Source organism: Ptychodera flava, chromosome 10, assembly GCF_041260155.1.
Source record: "Ptychodera flava strain L36383 chromosome 10, AS_Pfla_20210202, whole genome shotgun sequence".
In the NCBI taxonomy this organism is placed as follows: domain Eukaryota; kingdom Metazoa; phylum Hemichordata; class Enteropneusta; family Ptychoderidae; genus Ptychodera; species Ptychodera flava.
In genome coordinates, this window is record NC_091937.1 from 42,544,399 (window position 1) to 42,556,606 (window position 12,208).

Consider the following 12,208-nt stretch of genomic DNA (forward strand, 5'->3'; position numbering starts at 1 on the left):
ACAAGAATTACATACAATGTAAGTCAAATTTTGACCAAAATGACAAAAAAATTCCTTAAAAATACAGATTTGCATATTTGATCACAATTTGAACAAGTCTAAGTTGGGTTACCCCTAGGGACCTGTATACCAAATAACAAAGCTGTCTGACCAGCGGTTATGAAGAAGAAGATTTTTTACCAAAAACACCTTTTTTGGCATTAATTTGCCTATTTTCAACAATATCAAAAAATTAAAAAAATAGTTTCTCAAAATTGTATTTTTCATCTACACAACAAATATCAAATCAGTAAGTACTGCGGTTCTCAAGATATTTGAGTGGACGGACGCCTCACAAACGGACATACATACATACATACATACATACATACATACATACATACAGACTGACGACGGACGCCGGACGGATACCCATCCCAATAGCTTCTATAGACTATAGTCTATAGTAGCTAAAAAGGTGGGTACTGTTTACATGATAGTTAATGTGAAATATTGTTAGTGCATTCCTTGTGCAAAAATATAAAGTGTTCTACAACATGGCAGTTGACAGTAGCATAAAAATGTGACATCTTACGGTATGAAATAAAACATGTCCTCTCTGCCTACCCTGTGCACAAACCAGCCATATCAGTCTAGCTGATAACAAGTAATGGGTACTTACGTGAGCAGTTTCATATTACACATTTTGATCTCCTTCCAGTTGACGAAGATCATAGCCAGCTCATCCTTTGATATCACTGTACTTTGAGCCATTGGTTTCTGAAATACCTGTTTTCATGGTCAGAGCGGAAAAGAACTCAATGGTCATGATAACAGGGAATCATTAGTTAAATAGACACACACAGATCATCCTAAACGGGTTCATTCATTGCCTGACAGTTCAGTTGATTGAAAATGCCATATTATGAAAGTCCGTGACTTCCACGGGTGCAGTTATAGTATGACAATTCTTTAATGAAAGCAGATATCTGATAAATGTTACCGGAGATAACTGTCACTCACGAATAATTATAAAGTGATGTGTTCAGTGTTTATAACCATGCAGTTCTGCCGTGTGCTCACCATGTGCTTTAGTTTTGATTCAGTACAGCTCAATTTTCATAAAAATCCATAAGGACCGTAGATAGCTTTAGCACTATTCAGTGAGGTCTCTCAGGGATTTTTGAAAAATAGACCTAAAATTTGCCACAAACTTGTCACATTACCTTTAACTGCTAGTATTTTATGTGGCTTACATTTTGTATATCAACATAGTTGCACTTGGCCACAGGCAAAATGGTACTGTAGTTATCATAATTAAGACTCTACATGATATTAGAAACGGTGTCAAATTACAATCACATGGTTAATTTATCACATGTACATTTCTTCAAATTTTTGTTTACTGAAGATCAACTTTCAGACTTGAATGCAATAGATGGTGGTGTATTTAACTCTAGATTCTGTAGGTTTCAACAAGTTTTCCTCAGTGTTTCTGATAAAGTTTGGAAAGGTACAGTGTCGTTTCATGCTTTGTGATGTATAGTAATATTACAACCGGATAAACCTTTACTGTGATTGTTTTTGTACACCACAGGCAATTCAGGTCCAATAACTGGCCAGTGTGTCTTCAAATTTACAGATTCAGAATTTTTTGAGTCAATTCAGGAGTTTATGCAACTTTTTGTGTCAGCCCTATACCAGTACGTGTAATATGAACAATTTTCTGATTTTTTGATCTAATATTGTTACAATTTGGCTTCCAAAACACACTGTGATTAGGGAACTTAACCAAATTTACAAACTTACCACCACGTACCAGTCCTAATGGCTTCTAAAACACACTGTGATTTGGGAACTTAACCAAATTTACAAACTTACCACGTACCAGTCCTAATGGGAAATATAACCTGATATTGCCAATAATTAGGTCTGCTGCTAGGAGCTTGCAAAGAAAAAGTATTTTGTGATTGAATGTAACTTACATCAACAACAAGATCCATATTCTGTACATAGCTTTCCTCTGTGTCAATCAGTTCGTGGATATGCTGCTGTCGTTTTCTCTCTTTTGGAGTGAGATTTTCATAGACAGTTCTATCTTTGTACCCTGTAACATAGGCACATCATCTATGAAAGTGCTTTTGGAGTGAGATTTTCATATACAGTTCTATCTTTGTACCCTGTAACATAGGCACATCATCTATGAAAGTGTTTTGGAGTGAGATTTTCATATACAGTTCTATCTTTGTACCCTGTAACATAGGCACATCATCTATGAAAGTGCTTTTGTCTCAGCATTTCTTCAAATGATATTGGGAAAATGCACAGATACTTTCATCAATGGAAAGACATAAATATATGTGCGACAGATGGATTTAATTGTCAATTGGATTTAATTATCAATCTCATAACCTAATATTGCCATACATATGGGTAGAGAAACTACAAATTGAAAAAGATATAATAAATTGTAAAAATAATTAACTTCTTGGATAAACATACAAGTACTTCAATTTATGAAATTGGTATGGCAATAAATGCATTACACTGACAAATTCAACTTCCTTATTGGCCGTTGTTTCAGTTCTCAGGGATAAATTTTATTTAGTTTATTTCCTGAAGATATACTTGAAAATAGTCTTTTGACTTTAATAACTATATATTTACATATGCAAAATTCACCATCCTTCAAATTGAAGTGAATGAGATCATCTATAGAAACCTGTAATTAAATTTCAAAACTAAAGACTATTGGTTTCAGAGAAAAGTTAACATTTTGAAAGGTTTCTTCACATTAAATAATATATGCAAATTTTCATGCTTATTTTATGACCTTGGTCAGGCCATTTCTAGGAATACATGAGAGAAAATCAAAGTGATTGGAATTGCAGTTCTAAAGTTTTGATTTTTTGACCCTTATCATATTTATTAAAGTCATATGCATATTTTTGGAAGTTGCACATTCACCTGAACAAAATCTCATCTGGAACACACAATGCACCTTTGAAATCACATAGAAGACAGATATGATACATGCAGTCACCTTTTAGTTTTTTATAGCTTGGCTAAAACCCTGTACATACACACATACACAAACACTTAACATACATACATACATACACACACACATACACCTTGCCAAAAGCACTGGTACCCTGGGTACTGGACAAAGCGAAAAATGCGCATTTAGCAGTTTGAAATAGCATACTTTGAAATTGCTCATTACCACATACCAAGGCCATTTCCATCTACCAAGGGTTATCTAAGTCTTGTGAAACCCATCTTAACAAGCCTGGCTATGGAATCTCTGTGGGCCTTGTTTCATTTGAAAATTGAAGGCATAAGAGTAGAGGAATGGCAAATTGAGTGAATGGGAAGAAAACTGCTCAGTGAAGACTTTCATGCAACTAGTGTTTTATACAGCATCTCAGAGCAACCTGCTGATAGTATGGTCTCCCTGTCTGATCAAATTTTCATTTAAAATTTAAATTTTACTCACATATAGGGTTCAAAATTCACACTCAAAAATACTGATATTGCTTCAATGTTATCTATCACCATAATGGATCAGCCAAAATAGTCAATGAACAAAACACAGGTATGCTCACATATTTCTTCCCTTCACAGACAAGGGCATTACTTTATTCTTACTTCAACATGGAATCCCAGTCATTTCATTACCAATTAATTACAAGGCAAATTGGATCTCAATGTACACAAGTATGTTTTACAGAGGTACTGAAGTTGATACACAGTAGTGCCTGGATGCAGAAATTTCTCAGAGACTTTGGGTAACTATACTAGAATGCAATTGGCCAATCCCAATTCCCAGCACCATATGAAAACTATTTATCCCTGGACATTCATCACCTATGTATAGTTGGTGTGAAGGTTAGGGTAAGTGTCCAGTTTTAATCTATAAAGGGGCTAATTTTCCTCAAAACCACTGTTTCATAACTATCAAGGGGATAACTTTCCTAAAACCACGGTTTTATGACTTTGACAGTGACATTTACAAGACAGCCACACAGGCATTCTTCAAAGGCAGCTGGGTATTTTTTCTGAATATGTTTATTATTAAATGCAATCAAACATTTGTGTGAAAAATTGGAAGGGACACAACAGCAATGGTCGTAGAATTCCAATTTGAGGTTGAAACCTGCCATGATTTTAATTAGAAAAAACAAAAAAAGTAACTGATTACAGTACATGAGCAACACGACATTTGATTCGATACACTTTGGAAATAGGGGAATACACGACATTGGATTTGAAAAAGATGTGAGGAAAAAGACACGTAGCAAATCCTCTGACAAACACCACAGATAATGCAATCACTGGTGATTTTGGATAAACATATATCATATACCACAATATTACTACTGATTGCTTTCAACATTGAATAACATTTACATCACCAAAGGTAATTATTGTACAAGGTATATATATTAAATCAATATTTCATCTATAACATCTGCTTAATCTAAAACTAGAGTATCAACTACAGTATACTGTTTCTAACGATGGTTATGAAATGCGAATTTTTTCCCCTCTCTTGGCAAGACCACTTGAGGTGTATAAAACCGTGTTGATAATATTATTTGAAATGTTAACAGACAATTGATAAAAACAATGTTGCTAGACTCAGGTTGTGTTAAACTTTAATTAAAATGGGATAGGAAATTTACTGAGCAAGCATTTGTGGGTCACATTAAAATCATGGAAGATGTTATACATGTGGTAAATGGTACATCAAGTGATCTGTTCAAAGTGAATGCATGGGATGTGAAACTCTCCAGTTTGATGTAGCCACTTTGTTTACTGAGCAGTGAATAAGAGCTGAGATTATGGTGTACGTCACAATGAGAGGTTAGTTTTGGTGTTTGTTTGGAAGAGATGCTGTTCATGGGTTAGTGACTCTAAATTCTAATACAGGTGAGCTATGGTTGACTGTGTTTGGTGTCAGTTCACATGAAATCTAGGTATGTTTTTGCTGGAGCAGAACTATACCGTCAAATACAATGTTGTTAGTACAGATGAAAGATGAAATGTGGTTGACTGTGTGCTGTGTGTTATAATGTCATGTATATGGAATGTCAGCAACTGTGCTTAGTGTCATTACAGATAACATACAGCTGATGAAAGGCATGACCGTGGTTTAATGTGTAAACACTCTTTACAAGGCGGTGATGTTCAGTGAGAACACTATTGTTTCTGTTTTTCTTGGCAGTGTGTATTATTCAGCTATCTTCTATGAGCAAAGTATCAGTCATACTTTTATGAATTTCAGAATAAGTCACAGTGGCCTTGTTAATTGTTATAGGCATCATGCTGGGCCATTCTACAACACTATAAAGTTGATCACTACCTGGTTTGAATGAGTGATCGATCTACAACAGTACATGGTGAGATATCATGCCAACTTCAGCGTCATTTGAAAAATAAACTATCAAAAACTAATCTGTCAGATTAATAATTTCTGACTAGATGCAAAAGTAAATTTTCACTCACGTTTACATTCCTATTATCAACTCCATAAATAACAACAAACAGCACCTATATCCATACTCCCTACATAAACTGAAAGTTGAACTGAGTTGAAAACACTTGTACACAACAAGTTCAGCCTCTTTGAGTTGAAAGTTCAGTAATTTGAGTTCATAACAGAATAATTCATTTGGAATTGAACATCAAATTACTAACAAGCTAATGGATCAAAACTTCTAGACAATTGTTCACAATAAGTTCATGTCGCTTCTTGATGATTTGCAATTTGATAAAATCTTTATCAATCGGACAAAAATTTTCCAGAAGGAATGCTTGCACTAGTATCTGATAAATAAATATTAATAAACAAAATACTTCAAGGAGCATTTCTCTACATCTTCACAACTCACTAATATAATATTACAATAATATTACATAATTGTACAAAAAATAATTAAAAATGAAAAACCCAAACCTCCAGAATTCATTCCTGTAGTTCTCTACCACTGGAATCATCTAAATATTTGCCACATTTCACCACTTTGATTGTATCATTTACTTTCAACCTTAAGTCTACACGTCATAACAATACAAGTCAGTCACTTCTCACACATACTCTAGTAAGTCTAATTTGTAATTACTTCATATATTTTCCCTTTGTGTTATTTTGTTGACAACTTGCAAGAAAATAAAAAAAATCGTAAAAATGTAATTATACATAATTAACATTACTTGGACTGAAATATTTTAACTGCAATATGTATATGCCAAATATCTTTCACTGTGTGGCAGAGATTGATAAATTATTACTGTAATTATGCAGCTTTGTCCGTCTTAACTGTGATCTCAATAAACTGGGAAAATCTTTTGTAATGGATTACTGTAGGACATTCTGTGGAAATTAAATATGGTATATTTGGAGTGGTACAGGATCGGACGAGAAGGCGTAATTTTACAATGTTGTAAATCTGAAGGCACTAATAAAGTTCTTCTAAATCATAAAGGAAAGTTATGTCTCTCAGGAATAATAGATCAACGGGAATAAAATTTGGGTTGTGCAGCCTTGTGTGATGATATCGTGACAAAATCTCGGGTGAATTTTGTTATTTCATCAACTTGTTTTGAGAAATTGGTGACATATCGAGTAAGATGTTTTGTATATAACAAATCAGGGTTAATCATTGGTTGTACATCTTTGAAAGCTGACAAATACCAGTTTAATAAGCTGCTCTCTGTCTTTCAGTCAATTTTGAATAAAAGAAGCTGTATGCAAAACGTGTTATGAATGTTAAACACCCACAAAATGTGAAAATCTGTTTTGTAAAGTCTAGCATGCATTATAAATAAGCCCCCGAAAGAGCAATTATAAACTGAAGCCAACTACATGCTCTAACTGTTGAATTGCACAAGCTGGGTAAAGCTTTCTGTGAAATTGTCTTTGCATCTAACACATACGACTTATTTATTGTCTCAATGTTTTCACATTGACCATCTTGGACTTGCAAAGTTGGATCATATTGGCGTGAACACAATATCTGTACACATGTTGAAAATTTTTTAAAAGAAATCACAAATTCATCACTGAGGATCAACATGAAGATAACAAATATGGCTGACCATTAATGTTTGTAGTTTGCATGCAACATATTGACAGGATCCACAGTAAAATGTGCATTATCCATGACAATCATCGTCATAGAATATCTTTCCCTGATATTTAGCTTTGCAATAAATGCTTCCACCCTGTTACAGTTCAACAACAACAGCTGTTTCCTAAAACCACTTTAAATAATAATATTGACAAAATAAGTACCAGATGCAGTGAAATATATATAACTACTCTACATTAGGGGACGACTGCATTAACTTGCATGGTACCTGAAACCCGAGTCCTTGCCTGACCAACTCGGGTGACAAACAGAAGACTTTTAATCCCCAAGGTGTGAATGTTCCATTGTTATGTTTATCTAATCCAGCTGGTGCCATTGTAGTGCCATTGTAGGAAAGGCAGGTCTGTGAAATTGATCCTCTAGGGAAGTCGGATATTCCTAAGTTAATGGAGCTTTCCCGTAATGCACAATGTAGCATGCACTGGCCTTTATTTACTGGTTGAATCATAAATATTTGGAAATCATTGTGTTTGAAACTTTCAGTATGTTTTAAATAACTCCATTACATTCCACATTTATTTCCCACTTCTATGCTTATACAGTTTGATGAGACTTACCAATGAACTTCAAAGACTTTTCAAGCCATTGCACGCATTGCAAGTACACACTTGAACTTGAAGATGATAATTACATTTTAACCCTTTACGTGCTGTAATTTTTTCCCTCAAAATTTTGGTGCAACATTTTACCAATTTTTATGAATATTTCTACATACTTTTTGATATTTTTAGACCAAATGAACATCACATTGCATTGGTTATAAGTTTTTATCAAAATTTTGGCAAAAGTCTGAAAAAAATTGAATAGGGTGTATTTTATAAAGGGGACAAAAATTGACTTTGACACTCAAAGAATAAAATAAAAGTTATCAAAGACCGTATTCATGTTTATTACTGGCCATGCCAATGTTCAGCAGTTTAAGATAACATATCAAGGAGATGGTACACCATGTACGGCCTTGTAAAAAGCAGACATTTGTATTTTGTCATTCTTATATCAGATGTGAAATAAATGAAGTCAAAACACTACAAAGACACCATGATCAAGGTGGAAAATGCTGTGATGTAGCAAGGCTGTAATGCAAGCCATATTGGATCAAGTCACCAAACAGAGTGGGAAGCAGTTGACAAATTTGTAGCATGAGGCTTATATGAAAGCAGATGGTCTATGCATCTTTGCAGTTAGGGTTGTTGACACGAAGAATTTGTGATTTTTGCTGACAGCACATACATTGTCAATTATATATGCCAGATGGACATGGCCACTTTTTGTGAAAAGAAGTATTTTTTGCCAACTTTGACAGACAGTAAGTAGCCTTTAGTTGATAAACTGATCACAGCACATGGCTAAGAAAACAGTGCTTTTTTGATTTTTTGATGTGTAGCTGCCTGAAGGTCTCTGATGGCCTCTTTTTTCATTAGCTTACATGTAAATCCATATTTTAATGACATATTTACAGTGCAACTTTCTCTGGCTCAAAAAAGCATGTTCACAAGAAACGCATTGAAATACAGAACAGCACAAACTGACAATGTTGAAACAAAACGCAAGTTAATGCTCATAGAACCAGTTCATTTCTTATTAGCATAGAGTATCAAGGCTATTTATTCAGGTAGAATGCACCATGCGGACAGATATTTGAACTCTCAAATTTTTTTCAATACTTTTCTGATCTACCGCTTGTGGGGGCTTATTTTAAAGCTCTTGGAGTAAGAAAATTTTCATAGTGTTAGTTTTTCAAACAACTAGTGTTTTATTTTTCCCCATAGAGATAACACAGGGATGGCGGCCATTTTGAATTTCAAATATTAATAACTGTCAGGTAATTTTTCTCTTGTACCAAACTTTGCACGGTGACCCCTAATTTTTATTTTTGATTTGGAAAGAATATGGTTGAAAGTTCTATTGAAGAAAGTTGAAAAAAAGTTTAAGTCTTTTACTTTTGAGGCACATACTACCTTAAATGTTTTTTACAATGCACGTCATCTTATCAAAAGATTACATACACACACCAATACCATATACCTTCTGGAAGCACTTTCTTCTCTTTACTGTTCACTTCAAAGTTTGATTTGTGACTTCCCAAGGTTTTACTAAAACAGTCAAGTCAACTCTTTGGGGAGAAAATTGCACTATTGTTATAAATAACCAGCTCACTAACTTGCGCTGCATTATCAAAAATCTAAAATGACCCAGAATTTAAATGACGGCATTATAATTACTGTGAATAATATCATTCTGAATGAATCAATCTCAAAGGTGGATCTAAAATTCCACTGGATAGCAGTACAAAGGTATAACCATGCTTCACCCCCTTAACCTTATCATCCTGTTTCCCTGTGTAAAGGCCCAACTTTGGCATAGATAACAATAGGATTGGGCTAAACCATTGTGGTGAAAGGGTGAACTGCCATATTCAACAAGGCTGGTGGAACTTTCTACAGGGATATTGGGGATTTATAATAGGAATGGATACTCACACATACGCATAGACTTTTTTGCATGCACTTTGAAAGTACTGCCATCACACATAGTTTGCTTCTTACCTTGGGTTCATGTGAAACAGCCGGAATTGGTAGATATATATTCTAAATTCTAAATAGTAGGGCGAATTTATCAAATGGTGACCATGATCAAACAGCTAAACGATGACAAATTTACTGTATTGAAACAGCACCTAGCAATATGAGTTTATATAACATTGTGTTGTTGTTTAACCCAACTCTCTGATAACCACTTTGTTGTAAAATTGCAGCACCAAACACACTGTGAAGACGTATGGGATCTCACGGGAAATACTTGCTCTCCAGGCAAGGTAGTTCTCATGTTGTCAGAAATTTTCCAGCATTCGAGAGGTTAATATGAAACACTCTTTTGACATAATTTGAAATATGTTAGCATGGAAAACTCAAACAATGCAAATTTTTCAAGTGAAGCTGGGAATTTCCTGCTGTTCCAATTTCTTTCAAGGTGGGCATGTCATTCAGAGAGCAACCGCTGTTTGGAAAAGGCAGTAACTTTTCAAGAATGTACCGTTGGAAACACTTGGACAAGAAAGCAAATTTACATTTACAATTTAGAATTCTTGACATCAAACACGGCATAAATGAATTTGTCTCAAATGCCTTTGTTGGAAAACTAGAAAATTACATGTTGAACAGTGATGGTGCCTTGTTGATGTTCATTTGGAAAACATCACTGAGTAATAATATTACAAAACACAAGGTGTAAGAAAGTTCTTAAAGAGGGCCTATGTGACAATTTTCACTGAAAAGACGCCACTTTTGGTAGGTACCTACCGGTTTTTTGCTACTGAACAGGTATGATTTATTTGATTGGACAAAGGGATAAAGTTCATTGTAGGTAAATCCTTTGTCATCATTAATAAGGCCAAAGTAAGTAAATTCTTTGTTTTGCGTCCCCACCCGCTTAGGTTTTCAAGGTTTTCATGAAAAACACACACAGTGTATTCGAATAGGAAATTTTAGGACATAACCGCTTAGCTTTACCGAACTAAAAATGTTGTTACAATTTTTTATTTGCTGCAATCAAATTACATTGTGTTATTTTCTTGTGTGTTTTTTCAGCCGCTTAGACGCGTACCTTTTCCCATTTAGAGTGGACGCAAAACAAAGAATTTAATTACTTTGGCCTAATCATAAATCATGAAATCGTAAATACATACCACAGGGACATGTTTAAACTAGCACAAAACATCCTATACTGCATAATTTATGCTATTTGCTGGGCAAATGACTGTTTTGCCAAGCATAAAAACTCAACAAACATTCCATCACTACATAATATTACCAGTTTCCTTTATGAATGTATAAAAACTTGCATTATTGAATCTTTTTTCTCTCGAACCAAAATCACATCTCTTATATATCAAAATATTACAACTTACATGGGAACGTTGAACAGTTAAAGGAAATTACAGAAAAAACTCAGAGGGTAAAAACTGAGAAACGTGCTACGATGGTAGTGGGTCAACGAGGTGAACTTTAACCTATGACCTATCGGTGCATAGACTGGCTCAGACAACAAAACTTGGGCTAAATACACACACAAGAGTGACATAGTAAAGAGAGTTGAGATGATATCTAGACAGAGCACATCACAGAAATGGACCCACTACCAAAATAACACAGCAACTCTAACAATAGTTATTGCAAATAAACACATCTCTTCAAGAATAAATATTTGACGCTGGAAGGCGAATTTTCAAGTTTCTTCTGTTGAATGTTGATGCTGATTTCTTGTTTGTTTGTTTGTTTTTTTTCTCATCACCAGATTACCCACTGTTTAAGTTTGCTACTCGGTGAAGTGAGTAGGGTTGGTGGGAGAGTTTTGAAACAAACAACTGCAGGTATTTTGGTAGTGGGGCTCCACACTTTTGTTGTAACTGACAGGTTGGAGGGTGATCCTGTAAACGGCACAGCAGATGGAAAGATAATGTCAGCAACTAGGATGTATCAGATATGGAATGGAATCAAGAGAAATGAATGACGACACGCAGCTGATGAAATAAATGCACAGATATGCTTATTATGGAATGTTACTTTTCTAATTCAAGGATGAACAATAGCATGATGGATAATGATGATGATATGAAGATTTTGTTTTTATTCATTTTGCTTTCTTCATATTTTTCGAAACTACAGCACTGGTGATCAGAATCAAATGTGTAATATTGATTAATCCTTATGTTGGACCAGTCTGCTTGGTAATGGCTCTAAACCATAAGAGAGTCAACATTTGGTAAATGATGATCAAAGAGATCAGAGACATAGGCAAGATGTATTTTTTTCATATCTTTTACCTACATTTATTTTTTACTTTTATATTGATAGGAAAAACAAACTTGTAGTCACTTTACTTACACTTACAGGAAACACAAAAATATTAGTATTTTTACCTTAAGTGCAATAGTTAGAGGGTGCTATGTAATTATAAGGAAAAACGGGATCTTGAACCCAAAAAAATTAAGTTAGAAGAAATAATTGAAATAGATAGTATATCTTAAGAAATCACACGATGAAACCACAGTGACAATGAAGAGATAAAGATGA

The 12,208-nt window shown here is 34.4% G+C and overlaps 1 protein-coding gene across 1 annotated transcript in view; it reads right to left on the reverse strand.

Moving 5' to 3' along the window:
* The window catches only part of LOC139141671 (intersectin-1-like), a 65,496-nt gene that overhangs the window by 18,903 nt on the left and 34,385 nt on the right, over nt 1-12,208 (reverse strand). The window contains 2 exon segments of the mRNA XM_070711256.1: nt 662-768; nt 1,965-2,086. Of these exon segments, the coding sequence (XP_070567357.1) occupies nt 662-768; nt 1,965-2,086 (229 nt within the window).